Consider the following 19833-nt stretch of genomic DNA (forward strand, 5'->3'; position numbering starts at 1 on the left):
GTAGAGGGACCTGAAGCCTGTGTAGAGGAACGTGAGGGTGTAGAGGGACCTGAAGCCTGTGTAGAGGAACGTGAAGGTGTAGAGGGACCTGAAGCCTGTGTAGAGGAAGGTGAGGATGTAGAGGGACCTGAAACCTGTGTAGAGGAACGTGAGGGTGTAGAGGGACCTGAAGCCTGTGTAGAGGAACGTGAGGGTGTAGAGGAACGTGAGGGGGTGTAGAGGAACGTGAGGGTGTAGAGGGACCTGAAGCCTGTGTAGAGGAACGTGAAGGTGTAGAGGGACCTGAAGCCTGTGTAGAGGAACGTGAGGGTGTAGAGGAACGTGAGGGGGTGTAGAGGAACGTGAGGGTGTAGAGGGACCTGAAGCCTGTGTAGAGGAACGTGAGGGTGTAGAGGGACCTGAAACCTGTGTAGAGGAACGTGAGGGTGTAGAGGGACCTGAAGTCTGTGTAGAGGAACGTGAGAATGTAGAGGGACTTGAAGCCTGTGTAGAGGAACGTGAGGATGTAGAGGGACCTGAAGCCTGTGTAGAGGAACGTGAGGGTATAGAGGGACCTGAAGTCTGTGTAGAGGAACGTGAGGATGTAGAGGTACCTGAAGCCTGTGTAGAGGAACGTGAGGATGTAGAGGGACCTGAAGCCTGTGTAGAGGAACGTGAGGGTATAGAGGGACCTGAAGCCTGTGAAGAGGAAGGTGAGGATGTAGAGGGACCTGAAGCCTGTGTAGAGGAACGTGAGGATGTAGAGGGACCTGAAGCCTGTGTAGAGGAACGTGAGGATGTAGAGGGACCTGAAGCCTGTGTAGAGGAACGTGAGGATGTAGAGGGACCTGAAGCCTGTGTAGAGGAACGAAGTGCTTGACAATCATAAAGACAAGCTCACACCGCCACCAGACAATCAAAAATTATATTTTTGCTTTATATATTTTATGTTTCACATATAAACTTAAAGTTATGTTTGAATTAGATATAACCAGATTAATAAACAACTGATCACAACAGTACCCATAAACCCTTAGACATTAGTGGACAAATTTCTTGGTATAATAGACGAAGGTAATTGTTTCATATTTATTTTACAATTTGATAAAAAATATCAAATGATTTCTTTTCCCTTCTCTTGAAGATCAATTGCAAGAGTTGGGACATTCTGAGTGTCTTGTTTAACACAATAATTTATAAGGCACTTGGGTGTTACACACTTACACTCAGAACACTAACTTACAATAGATTAAAAACATTGTTATAAATTTCTTACAAAAATAGATCACTTGATATATGCAGAATTGGAAGCTGAGTGAATGAGGGAATGGAGGAAGATCTATTGCATGTTGACTTTAAACAGTCAACACGTGTTTAATGTTGTGCTCAAACGTATGTGATTTATTTTCGTAAAAATGGAATGATTTAGTATCACATTTAGGCCTAACGTGGTACTAGGACAACTCGTCAACAATCAGCAACATACGATGGTGATGCTTGATAGTGTCCACCAGCGGCAGCTCAGGCATGGACAGCAGTAAACAGTTTTGGTCAGAATTGTTTCCTATGACATAACCACTGACCAGCCCTGAGTACTCCTTGTACCTGAGGGCGACATCCCGGCCTTGCACCTCCCGCGCCCCGCAGTCCTCGTAGTATTCATTACGGAGGCCTCGCAGAGCTGCTACTTCGTCTGCCATGCGCTGAACACCGAACTCAAAAACTGCCTGACGGTGCCGCGCCAGAAAATGGTTGTAAAGTAACACATCAGCACTGTTGAGTTCCCGGAGCACTTGCTGTGTTTCAGGGCTCAGTGTTGGCTTCACTTCCTGGCGACGGGCATTTTTGGCAAAAACAACTGTGTCGTGGGGACTCCAGCACATGAGGTGCTGCAGGAATACAAGGGATTCGTCCAAATATTCAGCAATCATCACCAAATCAAAAAGTTTATCCAAATCTTCAATGGCACGTCTTAATTCAGTCACGGACAAATTTTCTGGAAAGCCGAAATCAAAAAGCATCTGGTTCCTGCCAAACTTGTCTCCGTATCTGGGGAATGAGGCCAGCTCCTGCGAATATATAAGTCAACAGTTAATGTCATCCAATGGCAGGTAGTATGAAGCATATGGAGAGAAGTAACCATCCATTGCTCTACTCACACAGAAATTAATATTTTGGTCTCCTTGTGACTTTTATGAGTTCAAGAAAAAGCCTCAGTGGTGAGCCCGAATATTCAAGCCTTTTTGGCAAAATTTCTTTGGTGAATTGTTATTTGTTTAAATTCAGTATATATATATTTTTTACCAATAGGCTGATATATTATTTAATTAATTAACACTTCTTCTGGCAGTGAAAAGAAAGAGACAAGGAAAGCTTAATATACATTAAGCAGCAGAATATGTAATGTATAAAACGCCGTTTGAATGATGCAGTTTTTCAGTCAGTTTTCCTGGCCGCAAAGTCAGGTTTCCCGCAGCACGCACACACAAATGGGAGACATTAATATCCTGTTAAAGTTTATAAGATAAGGAAGAAAGACGTGGAACATAGGGTGAGGAAGTTCTTCAAGTACCATGGAAGTTGGAGGTTTGTGCTGCGACTGGCAAGGTGTGACCGGCCAGGTGTGACCGGCCAGGTGTGACCGGCAAGGTGTGACCGGCCAGGTGTGACCGGCCAGGTGTGACCGGCCAGGTGTGACCGGCCAGGTGTGCTCGTGTTAATATCATGCTCAAAGTATCTCCACCAACTTCAAACTTGCAGAAATGCTTGTTCGCGGTTATAGGTGGTCTGGGGTTACTTTAAGCTTCTGTGAGGGCGCCTCACAGCTGAGTGGACAACCCGTTCTCGCACTTTCTTACAGTCAATATTGACTTATTTAATACGTGCATATGTGACATACTAAACATACTAGTTTACCTTGAAAAGCTTCATAGAAAACACCGACCTTACCTAACCTTCTTAGTATGTTAAGATAAGCATCTTATTGCTTCGTATTACAATTATTACTTAACCTATACCTATAATAGGTTAAGTAATAATTGTAATTACAAAGCAATAAGATGCTTATCTAAACATACTAAGAAAGTTAGGTAAGGTCGGTGTTTTCTATGAAGCTATTTAAGGTAAACTAGTATGTTTAGTATGTCACATATGCACGTATTTAATAAGTCAATACTGACTATACGAAAGTGCGAGAACGGGTTGGAGTGGGACAGCGCTTTGGATTCGTAGTCCTGAGGTTCCGGGTTCGATTCCCGGTGGAGACGGAGACAAATGGGCAAAATGTTTCATTCACCCTGATACCCCTGTTACCTAGCAGTAAATAGGTATCTGGGAGTTAGACAGTTGCTACGGGCTGCTTCCTGGGGGGGGTGTGCAACAAAAATTAAGCCTGGTCGAGGACCGGGCCGCGGGGACGCTAATCCCGGAAATTATCTCGAGATAACCTCAAGATACAAAGTCTACGAGAACCTCCTCAGGAAGCTCACTTAAAATTCCAGGTGTTATGATATGAGAATTATGAGTATGGCTTTATGGCGAAGGAATTCTTCTGGTTGTGTGTGGTAGCACTTGACTCTTATGGTGTTGAGTAGTCACTTAGTAATAGTAGTACTAGTAGGCATCCATCAGTCTCAGGAGACTATGGAGTTGCGCTCTGGTTGTCGGTCTGGAGTGGCCTCTCCAGGGCGCAAAGCCAGGGTAGGTTGATACGGGGGAGAAGCTGTCACCCAGGCAGCAGGTCCCCCCTCTCCACGGCGCTGAAAGTCTCCAATGGAAAGGCATACGTCAATACGATTGGTTCCAGCGCCGTCGCAGGACTTATTGTATTGGTAATTAGTATATGGTCTTTTCTATCAAGGAGAGGCATCTGGAGAGGTGGCAGAGTCTTTTGGTGATTGGTCTTGAGAGATGAAGTTAGGCAGTTCCTATTATATCACTTGTCGAATCGTCTGCCATAAATTAGAGTGCTATTTGAACCCTTTTAATTTTTAATTTATTTGGCTTATTTACCTGAAGGCCACTAACACTCTAGTAGCCTCGATGAGGACAGGAAAGGTCTTGTCAAAGGTCTCCCTATTTATTCTGGTGATTTTTTTCACCAGAAAATTTTAAATGTAATTTAAAGTTCATCAGTTTTGGCATTTACGGCTTCGGCGGGTAGGCGGTTCCATGGGTTTATAACCAAGTGGGTGAAAAAGCATCTCGTGTTCTCAGTCCAACAGTGTGGCTTGTTGAGTTTGAAACCGTTGTTCCTTGTTTGTGTTACATCTGGCCTTTTGAAGAATTTGTCCGGATCAACATCCTCCAAATTGTTCAGTATTTTGAACCTTTAGACGAGATCAGCCCTGTCATGTCTGGTTTTCACTGTTGTTAGCCCTGTGGCCCTCAACCGAAACTGGTATGAGAGTTCTGGAAATATTTTTGATGTCCGGTGTTGAACTTTCTCCAGTGAAGCCATGTCTTAGTGAAGATGAGGTCTCCATGCCTGGAGGCAATAATGCAGGTGTGGGCGTACAAGAGATTTATGCAATTTAATAACTACAATTCTTTCTTTTCCTTAAAGTCAAGGGTACGCGTCATTATTCCTAGGGTTTGGATAGGATTTTTTTTATTGCCTCTCCCACTTGTTGCACAACTTTCAGTGACTGATGGATTCTGACCCCAACGTCATTTTCTCCAACAATCTGCTGCATTTGTTTAAGTCCAAAAAGTGTAAGGTTATTCCATTCCATGCCTGGTCTGACAGTCATTTTGTATAGGAGCAGATTTCCATATGAAGGCGCTTACCTGAATCTATAGATACGGTGGAAGTCATTTTCAGCCTTTGCTGAAATGCAAGGTGGGTTTATTCTTTCGAGTCTGAGTATGGGGATGAAAGAGGTCTGTGAACCTGAAAGGAGTTACTTTGGGTTTAATAACTACAAGGATGTGGTCAGACACGACATTCCTGCTTAGGGTTACTGTAGTGCAGTGGTCCACGTCGTCGACTCGCAACAGACGATCTCTGTTTCACTTCCTGTGGTAGAAACAGAGATGGCCGGGCACGTTTCCTTTTACCTACTGCCACTCTTTATCTAGCAGTAAATAAGTACATGAATAAGCAAATGTACAGGTTTCTCTGTACCTATGCTTACCTGTACGGAATACCCTAAGGTCTTGAAAGGGCCATAAGGCTCTTGGAATGTTAAAGTTTGCAGTGAGGTCGCCTAGTATGATTAATAGAGTCCTGCTGAGGATTCTGGGAATGAAAGGTAAACAGTTGAAAGGCGTCAGAGGTGAGAAGCCGGTGCAAGTGATCAGAGGAACGTGCCAATTTCAACCACAAAGATGTGTTCATCTTCACTTAATATATTACGACACTGGTAGCCCATCTTGATGAGGACAGCTACATCATTGTGGGGGTTATTTATTTTTTCCAACTGTAGTGAAGTCCCATAGCTTCATACGCTGCTTGTGGGAGGCGATTGTCTGTGAGGGATGATGATAATAATTTGATTTGTCGAGGTCAAAGAGCCAGGGAGATGTCTTCAGGGCCTCCCCTCGACCCTGACAACCTTGCCTGGGATACAGCAGGGACCCCACAGTAATATCTATCACTCCCCAAGAAACCACCATTTTCACAATAGTGTCATAATCTTGGAAAATAACAAAGCATTTTCTTCAACAACAAATATCTTGACCTAAGAAGTGTATAACAGTGTGTATATATATGTTATGGGAGGGGAAAAGAGGCAATCTACTTGGTTTTATTTTTTGGCTTACCGATAGAGGTCTGGTGCTGAATTCTGATAGGTCAAAGCCATAGCCCGTGTCGAGGCGGAAGAAGTTGAAGAGGCTCTCAAAGAGTGCGGAGGGTTCCCGCACTATGGTGATCCAGAGTGTGTCGTTGTGGAGGACGCGGGCGTGCTCGGGGGGGTTGAGGCGCGTGTGCACGGCGAATATGTCCACTTTTCCACTATTAGGCATCAACCTTTCGGGAATCATTGAGGCCTGTAATAAATGTAACCATTATATACTAATATAACTCACATATTATTTGATACAAATTTCATGTAAACTGTAAAAAATTATGAATGGCAATTATTTTGCTTAAGTATAGGAAAAACATATTTTATAATATGAGAGAACTGTAGAATACGAAACAAATTCTGGGAATTAATATTCATATGAAAGATGAGACTTAAAATTTACAAGATGTTTGTGTTGCTTCAATGCATCAAAGTCAAATCCTTCTCAACATAATGTCGAGTGTAATGGCACTTACGAGCGGTTCCTCAATAGCTTTCCTGAGCTTATGGTTATCTTGAGATGATTTCGGGGCTTTTTAGTGTCCCCGTGGCCCGGTCCTCGACCAGGCCTCCACCCCCAGGAAGCAGCCCGTGACAGCTGGCTAACAACCAGGTACCTATTTTACTGCTAGGTAACAGGGGCATAGGGTGAAAGAAACTCTGCCCAATGTTTCTTGCCGGCGGCTGGGATCGATCCCAGGACCACAGGATCACAAATCCAGCGTGCTGTCCGCTCGGCCGACCGGTTCCCTAGTGGTAGTGACACTATAAGACCATTAGTGATATGCCGGGCTCCTGACCACCGCACCCCACCGGGAACAACAACCTTTCCAAACAAACAAACAAACAACGGCCATTTGTAAAACCATGTTGCGAATCATTTATTAATTTATGTTTTTCAAGATGAAGACGAATTGTATTTGCAATTATCAATTCAAGTAATTTTCCCACAATAGACGTTAGGCTAATTGCCCGATAGTTTGACGCAGGTGATCTATCTCCTTTCTTAAAAATTGGTACCACATTAGCAACCTTCCATGACTCTGGCACTCTGCCTGACTCTATTAAATATAGTCGACAGTGGCTTGCAAAGCTCCTCTTTTCATACGTTAAGCACCCTGGCAAACACTTCATCCGGCTCTGGGGATTTGTTTGGTTTGAGTTTTACTATTTGTTTAATTACATCCTCCCTGGTAACTGCTAAACTAGTCAACCTGTCCTCGCCCCCACCCACATAGACTTGTTTGAAGCCAACCTTTTACTCTGGACCTCGGCAAGCTGAGGCAACACAGGCAAGGTGTGGGGCATTCAGGGCGGTGTTTACCCCTACTGACGAATAACTCAACCTGTGTCCTATGGCACCTGGCGAGTAACTCAACCAGTGTCCTATGACACTTTCTGGAGAGTAACTCAACCTGTATCCTATGGCACCTGGCGAGTAACTCAACCTGTGTCCTATGGCACCTGGCGAGTAACTCAACCTGTGTCCTATGGCACCTGGCGAGTAACTCAATCTGTGTCCTATGGCACCTGGCGAATAACTCAACCTGTGTCCTATGGTATCTGGCGAGTAACTCAACCTGTGTCCTATGGCACCTGGCGAGTAACTCAATCTGTGTCCTATGGCACCTGCGAGTAACTCAACCTGTGTCCTATGGCACCTGGCGAGTAACTCAACCAGTGTCCTATGGCACTTTCTGGCGAGTAACTCAACCTGTGTCCTATGGCACCTGGCGAGTAACTCAACCTGTGTCCTATGGCACCTGGCGAGTAACTCAACCTGTGTCCTATGGCACCTGGCGAGTAACTCAACCTGTGATATCTTATTACACTAACTATTTTTGGCCAGGTCCCATAATAACCTCCCCTGAACTTACCCTGGCACCTCAACTAGAGAACAATTTCATTTGATGTAGGAGTTACTATGCTTAACAATATATATTATAAACATAAAGTAAACAAATCAAGGAACCAGTTATGAATGACCATTATTGTTCGTTACTGTCATGTCTGTTACTGGACATATATATGAATGAGATTGGATGGTTATAAATAGTTGCTGCCTCGAATGGGCCAATAGGCCTTTCTGCAGGGCGTGGTCGAACCACCAGCCAGGTCGGACGTTCCTGAGGTCTCTCTGCTGGTGTTTTCATTGGACGCTTCTCGGTTGCCCTGGCGAGTGGTCGTTTGCCACTGCGGGGTGACTACTTACTCGTCTCAGTATGGGGACTTACGTGCCGCCACTGCGGAGGAAGGAGTCGGCAGGGCTGACGTTCACCTGTAAAGTGGACATTGGAGTCATCAGCAATACGCTGTTTGATGTTATGAAAGTGAAGGTGGAAGATCTTGTTGGTTTGCAGATCATTAGCGAGGACAGAGTGGTGGTGAAGTTCGCCGAGAATTGCTTGTTCAGGCAGTTTATTGAACAGTATGAGGATCGGGAGGTGCGGCTGAGCAACGGTCGAGGCTCTGTGAGGGTGGCGAATTTGAGTGTGGAGTATACGTACGTATCGATTAAAAATGCTCCAATTGAAATGTCAGAGGATCTTCTCCGTCGGGCGCTTGCCAGGTATGGGCGTGTCGACTTTATTCGTGTGTGTAGGCACACGTCTGGAGCCGTCAAAGGACTCATGAATGGTTACAGGACGGCAAAAATGGTCCTTCGTGGGAATGTGCCTTCCTCACTTTCGATTGCTGGCTATACGGTCGGCTTCTTCTACCGGGGACAAACTCGGACATGTTTCAAGTGTGGTCATGTTGGCCATGTGGCTGCTGCCTGCACCACCAGGATGGATGACCGGGTTAATCTGTTCAATGAAAATGATTTTTCTCCTTTGCACGAGCAAGAAGATCTGTCAGTTTTGAGCAGTGCCCCTTGTATGGGACCGGATGCAGTGGTGGATGGCGCAAATCTGGGTCCCAAGAGTGCTGCTTCAGTGGTATCTCCTGGTGAGGATGACGTCCGTACTGCTGTAGCGTCTCCTGAAAGGTCTAGTGGGAATGTCGATCTCCCTACAAGCCCGTGCGTGCCCGTGCAGACCAGCTCCGAAGGCGAGTGTGCTGTGGTGCCTCCCTGCTCTGGTGAGGTTGTAGATGCAGTGGTGGGCATTTCATCGGTGGATGGGTGCTCCAATGCTGAGTCGTTTGGTGTGCATCGGAACCCGCAGCAAGTAATCAGTGATGGTGTTGATATGGCTCGGTCTGCTGCTCGAACAACTGAGGTGGTGGCAGAAGTGCATATGGAGGATGTACATGCTCCTAGTCGCGGTTCTGGACGACGTGAGGCAGATTGCCTGTTGGCGCTGGGCAGCACAGTATGAAGCGGCGGAAATTTGGAGGTTCTCTTCAGAATATCCTAGATGCACGGAGGAGGTTGGAAGACGGCACCCCCCCCCCCCCCCCTTCCCTGACGGCTGTGCGGTGTGATCCTATGGTTCCGTCCGACTCGGATATTCTGCCTTCTGGTGGGGGCGTGTCTGTGATGGATACTGGAGTCCCTAAAATTCGCGGGAGTGATCCACCACCTGGTGGTACACAGAATGTGGATTGGTGGGATATTGTGAAAGGGGTCCAGGAAGAGTCGGTAGGGAGAGATTTGGTGGTAAAGTTCCAGAAAAGTTCTCTGGGTAAGCTTGCCGAAGTGGCTCCCACTCCAGTAGTTTTGGGAGATGGGGTTGAGGGCTCTTCTGTTGGGTGCGATGCTACCCTGGGATGTAGTGGTGGTGTTGTGTGAATGTGGTCTTCTCTGTTAATTTTTTCTCAATGGATGTGTGGGTGAAATGTGCCACATTGAACGTTAATGGGCTGAATTGCCGTTTGAAGCAACGTCAGCTTGTGTTGGTGGCCCGCTATCACAAGTTGGATGTTATATTTATTCAGGAGCATAATGTTAAGTGTATGGACCGACTGGAGGTGTTGTTGGATTATTTCGAGGTGTTGCTGAACCCTCCTGTGTTATCAAAGGGTGGCACGATGATTTTGTTGGCAAAGAGGGCGAGCATGGGGATAGTCAGTTCGGAAATGGATGACTGTGGTAATGTGATTTTGGCGCATGTGTCGTTTATGGGTTCCGTGATTCCCTTGCTGAATGTGTATGCGCCCTCAGGAACGCATAGGCGAGCTGAGAGGGAGGAGTTGTTCTCAGATGGTTTGCTTTATATTTTACGGAATGACACGAGAAGGGTGATTTTTGGTGGTGACTTTAATTGTGTAATCTCAGTTCGGGACTGTAGCACTCGTGCTCAGGCGTCTGTCTCTCCTGCTTTAGTTAGGACGTTGCAATCTATGCACTTCCGTGATACCTGTTTCCTGGCGGGTGGTGTCCCGGCCTATACCTTTGTTAGTAGGGATTATGGCTCTCGCCTTGATCGCGTGTATGTGCACAAATCTTATGGTCAGGTCCACTCTTGGGCCACTGTTCCGGTCTGTTTTTCGGACCATAGTATGGTGGTGGTGGGCGTTGTTGTCAATGATCAGGTGCGATTGGGTAGGGGTTGGTGGAAGCTAAATTGTGGTTTGCTTAGATACCCGTTGGTGGTGGAGGAATTTGGTGTGATGTGGAGAGCGCTAGTGCTGCGGAAAGTTGATTTTGTGTCTATGCTAGATTGGTGGGACTGGTGTAAGGTGGAGTGCAAACGTTTCTTTTTTTTTTTTTTTTATTTTTATAAATTACACAAATTACAAGAACACACAAAACAACGCAAACCTGTACACATCAAGTACACCAATGAAGTAACAGTACACAGGAATAAACAGTCTGTACACTAAACAATAACAGTAACCGCAAAACAAACACAAGCGCTGAACAAAATGAAAACGCATTGAAGCAATGGGCTAAACAGTACAGGGAAATAAGTGCTAAAACAGTACATGGAAACAATAGGCTAAACAGTTCATATCTACATAGCAACACAGAACATGGCCAAGAAAATTACATGAAAAATAAATTAACAATAAAGGACATAAATAACATTGAAACACACCTGGAACCAATAACATAAACATACACAGACGTGGATATAGAATCACGTGCACAAAACCACGCCTACCACACACACAGAAGAACAAAGGAGCATAGGATCATACACGCGCTACCCAGGAAAATGATATACACTAAATAAGAAGAAATTATGTACACGCACACTAAACACACTCTAAACAACAAGACAAACACACTCATACCACCCACACCACCACGGCACACCACACTGCACCCAAGCACGCAAAATAAAGGGTTACAGGCCAAAGCGAAACACGGCCACAAAAGGAACAGTAGAAAACAGTACAGCAGAAAACCCAGGCCCACGCAGGAGCCAAAACCCCCCTCAAAATCACACACCCACACGCATACGGACACAACCGGCACCCGGAGGTACGGAAAACACACCACACACACACAGGAGCAGCAGCATCTCAAGGGGGGAGACACACAAACACACGCAACCCCCGCCAAGGACACCCCAAGAAGCGGAAAGGGAGCGCATAGCAAAGCAAACCCCGAAACCCCCCAACCCCTCTAAACCCCCCACCAACACCCCAACCCCACCCAAGCCGAGAACATCACCTTGCCACCAAGGCACCCGCCGACCCAAAGGCAACCCCACGAACATAGGCATCTGTGAACCACCGACCAAACTCCTCCGGAAAAGCGCGCTGCAACCACCACCAGGTAAACCGCATGCGCCCCCGTAAAAATCCTAAAATTCGGGCGATCCCAAAACCCTCCCGCCTCCCAACCCACACACAAAACACATAATCAGCAACCAAAACACACAATGTATTACGCACCCGCTGCGGATAAGCCGGAAAATACAAAAACAAAAATTGCAAAACATCACCCCGACAACCCGGACCACAAAACACCTCCAGGACATCCCGAAACCAGTCCACCAACCCCTGTAACCGGACACAAAAATAAAGTACATGCACCTGCGATTCACATAAACCACAGTGAGCACACGCCCCAGAATCACGCAAGCCAAGCATACACAACCGCTCATTTGTCGCCAGCGACAAATGCAGAACCCGAAACAGCAATTCACGCTGCTGAGGCGCCAAGAACCGTGCCCCCAAACACGACCAGATACCACCCCAATCCCAACACGGGAACAAGCCCTCCACTCGAGGCCGCACCCGGGGCAACAACACCCCATACACAGCCTTGCACGAGAAAGACAGAAACCCAGGATGGCGGCAGAGCTCCCGAAGAATCCCCACGGCCCAAGAATAAACAGGGGGGGTAACCAAGGCCACCTGACAAACCCCCAAATCAACCAAAAAACTGAAGCGAAGCGAGCAGAAAAACACACCCAGCGTATTCAACCCCCCACCAAGAGCCAGCCCCCGACGCAACGAGACCCAGAAGAGGGCCTTGGCCTTCGTGAAAACGTCAGGAATGCCAACACCCCCCTCTCTCACCCCTAACACCAACGTTGAACGGCGCACCGGTTGATAACGCCCACACCATACATATCTATACACCACACTCTCCAAACTCAAGGCCTTCCGACGATCCAACGGGAAACATCGAGCCACAAACCAGACACGCGACAAGACCTTACACGCAACAAGCAGCCCCCTCTGATAAATCGTCAAGGGACGACGCGACAAAAGGCCAACTGCAACACCAACCGACCGAGAGACAGCACCCCAATTCCACTCCAAGGAGCGATCATAGGAGGCAAACCAAGTAATCCCAAGAACCCGAATCGAGGAGACCACCGGAAACCACGACCTATCCCACACCAGGCGGGAGGCCCACTCACCGATCCCCATCAACCCCGACTTCGCCCGATTAAGAACGGCCCCCGTAGCGGACTCAAACCGCAGGAGAACGTCCTGGACAGCTTCAACAGAACCCTCCGAAGCTACAAATAGAATGGTGTCGTCAGCATACCCGCAAACGGGTAGCCGGAGACCGGACGGCAGACAAGGAGGCACGATCAAGGAACACGCTTTCACCGCCCGAAAAAGAGGTTCCTGAAAAATCACATACAAAAGCATGGACATGGGACACCCCTGACGAACGGAACGGCAAATAGGAAAAAATGAGCTAAAAAACCCATTCACACAAACGCGACTGCGACTCCGGACATACAACAAACGGATCCACCCCACAAACACCACCGGAAACCCAAGCCTCTCCATAGCACTAAAAACAAACTCTAAAGACACCCGATCAAAGGCCTTGGACCAGTCCAAGCTGATCATAGCCGCCGAAAGCCGATACTCGGACGCATAGAGAAGCACGTCACGAAGTAAGGCATTGCAATGCATCAGGGCACGGCCAGGCACACCACAAAATTGCTCCATAGAGACCACCGACGCAACGACACCCCGACATCGACGCGCTAAAACCTTAGAAAGAATTTTATAATCAACATTTAAGAGCGTAATAGGCCTCCAATTGGAAAACAACTGCAAATCGCCCGGCTTCGGGAGTAGCCGCACGATCCCGTCACAGAAGGAATCAGGCAGAGCACCCAAACGCAAACACGCCTGCACCACTTCCAAAAGCACCCCCCCCAGCACATCCCAAAAGGTAAGGTAGAACTCAATGGGCAGGCCATCCGCACCCGGCACTCTCCCAGAACGAAACGACCGAACCACCTCCAGGAGCTCCACCGTGGAAACATCCTGCACCAACCGGGCACACTCCGAGCGCGACAAACCGGGAAAGCACCTGTCCAAAAAGGAACCCGCGAGCACACTATCACCATGCACCTCCCCATAGAGGGCCTCCAACTCCCGCCGTGCGGTAAGCAGAACACCCTCTGTGCTAGAAAGCACAGACCCATCAGGCCGCCGAAGGCCCTGGAGAAGAACGGAACCCCTAGCAGCCTTCTCCCTCCCTAAAAGAAAGGGAGAGAGCCTCTCCCCATCCACCCGCTCAGCTACACGAGCACGCACGCGAACACCGTCAGCCAACACCGCACGCAAAACACAAATACGCTCCTTACACTCAGCAATCTCACTAAAGCAGTCAACCCCAGCATTCAACCGCACATATAAAGAAGACAAACGCGCCTGAAGGAACCGCAGCAGACCAAACCTCCCGGCAGCCTCCCGCTTAGCAACAATCCCAAAAAACCTCCGACACTCCACCTTACACCACTCCCACCAAACGAACAAAGAGGAGAAATCAGCCTTCCGGGCAACGATGCCAACCCACCAGGCCCGAAACTGCGCACAAATACGTGGACAACGCAACAACCGACAATTGAGTTTCCACCACCCAGGCCCCACCCGCACCTGACTCCGGACACCAACCCGTACAACCACCATACAATGATCCGAGAAAGCCACCGGGACCGTGCGAAAATCAAAAACCGAACACTCCCCACCAGAAACATAGAACCTATCCAACCTAGAACTCGCCCCACGCGCAGCGAAGGTATACTCCAACGAGCCGCCACACAAAACAGCCGCATCGCGAAACCCGCACGCACGCAAAACCTCAATTAAAGCGGCCGAAACATTCCGAGGGTGAGCACTAGAGCAATCCCTCACACTCGTAACACAATTAAAATCCCCCCCAAAGATCAAATCCCGCGTATCATGCCGCAGGTATGGCAAAAGCCCCTCCCGAAAAAACAGCTCCCGGTCCTGACGATGCGCCACCCCAGAAGGGGCGTACACTGTCAAGAACGGAATCACAACCCCCAAATACTCAGCCCGAACAAACAAGACCCGCCCATCTTCATCCATTTCCGTGTGAAGCACGGAAATGGATGCCCTCCGCGAAAACAACATCAGCGTTCCCCCAAAGGACGTCCTCGGCGGGTTCAGCACAACATGATACTCAGCACACAACCCCTGCAACACAGACACATCCCGAACATTGTGCTCTTGGATCAGAGCCACATCCACCCGCTGCTCCCGAAGCACATCCACAAGGCCCAATTGGACCGCCAAAGCATTCAGACCACGAACATTCAAAGACGCACAAACAATAGCAGGCGCCATCGAACCTATTAATGACCCCCAGCCCCTCCAGGACCACCAGAGGGCACAGAGCCACCCACTGCAGAGGCGCCGTCAGCATCCCGAGGCTCAAACTGCCGCCGTTCCACCGTCGGGGAATCCACCATAATGCCTGGCCTCTGATCCCGCAGGAGGCGGACAGTGCCGGCATCACCCAGCGAAGCACGCCGAGACCCCGCTGCCACTGACCAGGTATCACCAACGTCCACCACCGACGAGGAATTCTTGCTGCCAACCGGCACTGCATCACTTCCGGAATCCATATCAGACACAGGAGAATTAGGAGGAGGAGGGGGGGCACCACCCAAGGCACAACTCCGCGAAGCCTCAATCCGTTTGCCAGGGGGCTCTCGACTGCGTGAGCGCGCCCCCGCAACGCGCTTCCGGCGAGGAGCATGGGAGGTCAACGCCCCCTCATGGCACGCACCCGCAGGGGGAGCAGTAGGCGGACTCGCAATGCATGCAACAGGAACGCCGGCACCAACGACGACGCTCCCATCACCCTCAGTGAAAGCATCGCCTACAACGGGAGGCACCGAGACGACACTCCCAACACCTCGCCCATTCATCAACGAAGCACCAGGAACAGGATGCACCTCCACATCCACCGGAAGGAGAAGACGGGAATCAGGAGCAGCCACGTCCTCCACCACAGCTGGCACAGAAGACACGATAGGCACAGACGAACCAGCAGGCACATCAGTCGCAGGTGCACCACCAGGCACAACAGTCGCAGGTGCACCACCAGGCACAGCAGTCGCAGGTGCACCACCAGGCACAGCAGTCGCAGGTGCACCACCAGGCACAGCAGTCGCAGGTGCACCACCAGGCACAGCAGTCGCAGGTGCACCACCAGGCACAGCAGTCGCAGGTGCACCACCATGCACAACAGGCGCAGGTGCACCACCAGGTACAGCAGTCGCAGGTGCACCACCAGGCACAGCAGTCGCAAGTGCACCACCAGGCACAGCCGACGCAGGTGCACCACCAGGCACAGCAGACGCAGGTGCACCACCAGGCACAGCAGTCGCAGGTGCACCACCAGGCACAGCAGTCGCAGGTGCACCACCAGGCACACCAGTCGCAGGTGCACCACCAGGCACAACAGTCGCAGGTGCACCACCAGGCACAACAGTCACAGGTGCCCCACCATTCACACCCCCACGCCGAGGACCAGCCAGGGATGCACCATCCTCACGGAGGGGGGGAAAATCCCCCACACTGAATACAGAAGCAGTCTCCAGTCGAGGAATCTCACACTGGGCAGCGTCATGGCCCTCCTCCCCACAGCGGAAGCACGTGCGGGCCTGCCCTGGATAGAAAACCCGGAACGGAAGACCACAGCACATAACCTTGGAGGGGATGGGCTCCTTGAGGCGCATATGCAGCGTGCGAGTACCCAGCCGGAGGCCCCGCAGCCGCCCGGCACTAAACAAGTCGTACCGATGACGCAACACCATACCATACCTCGTAAACACAGAAGAAAGCTCCACCTCTGGAAACGTAACAGGTACCCTGTGCACGCTCACAAAGGTCAGTGGACCCCACGGATCAGAGACAGTCACAGACACAGCCGAATGAGGAAGGGGAGTCGTCCGCTCGTTCCAACACCCCACAAACCGCTCGTATCCAGGTGACGTGGCAAACGTCACCGCCACGCGAGTGGGAGAAAATTTCTCGAGACCAAGGAGATCTTTAACATCCACCTGAAGGACATCCAAAAGCGCAGCCGCCACTAGTTCCCAATCCACCGGTGCAGAGAACTCCAGCCGAGCAGTATTCACACGGCGGACGCGGCCACCACCAGCCGCCGCCATATTGCTGACCTCCGCCGCAGTCAGCTGGCGCCCCGCAGCAACGAGCAACCACCACCAGTCAGCGACAAACAGCTACTGGCAGCCAGAGCCCGACGTCCACGCCCCCCAGAGGCAGAGGACGGAATCATCAAACGTTTCTTTGTTCGTTTCTCGAAGCGTCTTGCAGCGGAACGGTATGGTCTTTTGAATTTGTTGCAAGCTCGATTGCGTCAGCTTTATGGGCTCATGGACCAGGGTTTGGATAGGTATGATGAGATTGTATTGCTGAAGAGACGGATAAATGGGTTGCGGGAGGAAGTGGCTCAGGGTATCCATATCTGTCTATTGACATCTGAGCGTGTAGAGGGTGAGAAAGTCTGTGCCCACTTATTGGGTAAGGTTAAGTCCCCTAGGTACTCTACCGTTATGACTGGTATTCGCAGGGTAGATGGAACGGTCCTCACTAATACTGATGGGTTGGTGTGTTATGTTCGGGAAGAGTTGGAGGGTTTGTATAGGAAGGTAGAGTGTATGTCGGCGGATTGTGAGCATTTTCTTAGTTTTTGCCAGAATGTGTTGTCTGTTGAGGACAATGTGCCATTACTGAGAGAGTTTACGGATAGGGAGATTTGGGAGGTGGTTCGGGGGTTAGCGAATGGGAAGGCGCCTGGGTCTGATGGGTTGCCGGCGGAATTCTATAAGTATTTATGGGGGTGATTGGGTCGGACTTCTCAGAGGTGGTGCGGTATAGCCTGAGGCATGGTGTTATTAGTGGGTCACAGTCTTTTGGTATTATTCGTCTCCTGCCGAAATCTGGGGATGTGCAGCTGCTCACAAATTGGAGACCGTTGTCTCTCCTGAACCAGGATTATAAAATTCTTTCCAATGTACTGGCGAATAGGCTTCGGTTGGTTTTGGGGAAGTGTATTCACCGGGGCAGTTTTGTGGTGTTCCGGGTAGGTCGATTGTCTACTGCAATAATTTGATGAGGGATATGATTTATTATCTTTCGGATAATGTTGTTCCATCGGCCATGGTAAATTTAGATTGGTCCAAGGCTTTTGATAGGGTGGATATGAGTTTTGTGTTTCGGGTGATGGAGAGGGTTGGGATTGGGCCGCAGTTTGTCTCTTGGGTCAGAATGCTGTATTGGGGATGCAAGAGTAGTGTTTGTATTAACGGGGTATTGAGTGCCCCCTTTTTCCTTGGGAGGTCGGTCCGGCAGGGTTGCCCCCTTTCTATGATCCTGTTTATTCTGTTTCAGGAACCTCTGTATATGGCTTTGCGGTCCCATCATTCTCTTGTGCCGCCGCGTCTCCCGAATGGTTTGCTGGTACCCGTTGTAGGGTATGCGGACGACACGACTGTGTTTGTCTCCACAGAGGAGTCAGTTCTTGTGGTGCAGGATATACTGGCTCGGTTTCATCGGGCGACGGGAGCAGTGCTAAATCGAGAGAAATCTTGTATGATGGGGCTTGGTGCCTGGGCTTCTCGGCCTTCGTGGGGGGATTCTTGGTTCCCGGTTGTGGACTCGATTCACTCTTGGCATCCGGTGGTGTAAAACGTATGCGATGTCCTTGCAGGTGAATTGGGAGGCAGTCTCTAGAAGAGTTTTGGGTTCAATTTCATGTTTGTATGGGAGGAGGTTGACTTTGTTTCAGAGGGGGCTGCTACTTAACTGCAAGGTTCTGTCCAAAGTTTGGTACATGGCTCATACCTTTCCGTTGAGTCGGCAGTTTGCATTGGCCATTAATAAGGTTTTTTTTCGATACTTGTGGGGTGGGAGGTATTGTCCGATACGTAGGTCTACGCTTTGTTTGCCAAAATTGCGAGGCGGGATTGGATTGTTCGATGTATACTATAAGGCGTTGGCGATATTTTTTGTCTCGTTTAGGAAGGGGCTCTTGGAGGGGGACGGTGTGTTCTCTCTGGGGTTATATTATTGTACGATGCGTGTAAATTCTCTGTTGAGGTTGCCCTTGTGTAGAGAGATGGCGTTTCTATCGCCTCCCTTTTATACTTGTGCGATTGATGTCCTCCGGAGGCTTTGTCGTGTGGAGGGGTTCTTGTTTTTTACGTGTCGTAGGGTGTATGAGGAATTGCGTCCTTTTGTCGCCCCTGCTGTGGAAGACTCTTTTCCTCTTTTTGATTGGATGGTGGTGTGGCAATCGCTCCATTTGAAGTTTCTAGCTCCGTCGAAAAGGGAATTCCTGTACCGGTATTTACATGAGTCGCTTGCGACTAACGAGCGGCTGCTGAGGTTGGGGATTAAGGATAGTGCTGTGTGTGACCTTTGTGGAGGGCTGGAGACTGCGTTTCATGTGTTTTATTTTTGCCCAGGCCGGGCGAGGTTGGTGGATTGGTTGATTAGGACGCTTGTGCGTTTTTGCGGGTCAGTGTATCGTATTTCCCCTTTACGTTTATTGATGTTTGATGTTCAGGCTCCTTGTAGGAGGGTCCGCAATACTGTGCTTTTGGTTCTATCGGATTATCTTTATTGTGTGTGGGTTGGGAGGCGGGAGGGGTATACAGTGGATAGAATGTTGGGGTTTTTGGAAGGTCGGTTACGTTACTCGAAATGGGAATTACGTTGGTTGCTTGGGGAGGGGTTGGGGGACCATTTTACTGATACTTATGTGCGTTATGGGTAGTATATGACATTTTTTTTTTCGGGGGGGGGGGGGGGGTACTGGGATTGTAGTTTGCTTTCGTTTTGTGGGTTTGATTGTACTATACTCTTCAGGTGGCGGCTTTTAGTGTTCTGGGTTCCGTTTTGTTTTGACGTTGGTTGTTGGCAGGCTGTCCATGTAAAATGTTTAGCAGTGGGATTAATCTCCATTTGTGCGAGTGTGTGTGTGTGCTGGGTTTGTGCGCGACATGACCTGTTGTCCGTATGTCTTCCTTTCTACTTGTGATGGGTTTGTGGGACGGCACTGTGTGTGTCACTGCATAGCACTATGATGGTATTGTGGCTGGGGTACCATACGGATGTTTGTGGTGCTATGATTTGAGACAGTTTGGGTGTGTATGAGTTTGTTTGAGGTATGGTTTCCTGGATTCCTTACATGACCTGTTGTTGTGCTTCCCTGTTTTCCCAGTTTCTGGGTGGTACAGGTACTAATGTGTATATGTGTATTTTAAGGGGTGCTGTGACCCCCCCCCCCTGTTACATTGTTTCCGGTTGAGGGGACTTTGTTATATAGTTAACTAGTTTTATCTAATGGTTTTATTCATGCTTTCTCCGGGTTCGGAGTGTAATGTGTGTTTCATTTTGAATTCTTAGGTCC

At 49.3% G+C, this 19833-nt stretch overlaps 1 protein-coding gene across 4 annotated transcripts in view; it reads right to left on the reverse strand.

Moving 5' to 3' along the window:
- Positions 1-1054: 1054 nt before the first annotated feature.
- The window catches only part of LOC123755305 (galactosylceramide sulfotransferase), an 87474-nt gene continuing 68695 nt past the window's right edge, over positions 1055-19833 (reverse strand). For all 4 annotated transcript variants that reach the window (XM_045737796.2, XM_045737795.2, XM_045737797.2 and 1 more), the window contains 2 exons: positions 5743-5970; positions 1055-2048 (listed from right to left, as the gene is read on the reverse strand). In XM_045737796.2, coding sequence (XP_045593752.1) covers positions 1434-2048; positions 5743-5970 — 843 coding nt within the window. In that variant the 3' untranslated portion in view covers positions 1055-1433. The remainder of the gene's footprint in view (positions 2049-5742; positions 5971-19833) is intronic.

This window comes from Procambarus clarkii, chromosome 20 (genome assembly GCF_040958095.1).
Source record: "Procambarus clarkii isolate CNS0578487 chromosome 20, FALCON_Pclarkii_2.0, whole genome shotgun sequence".
Taxonomy (NCBI): domain Eukaryota; kingdom Metazoa; phylum Arthropoda; class Malacostraca; order Decapoda; family Cambaridae; genus Procambarus; species Procambarus clarkii.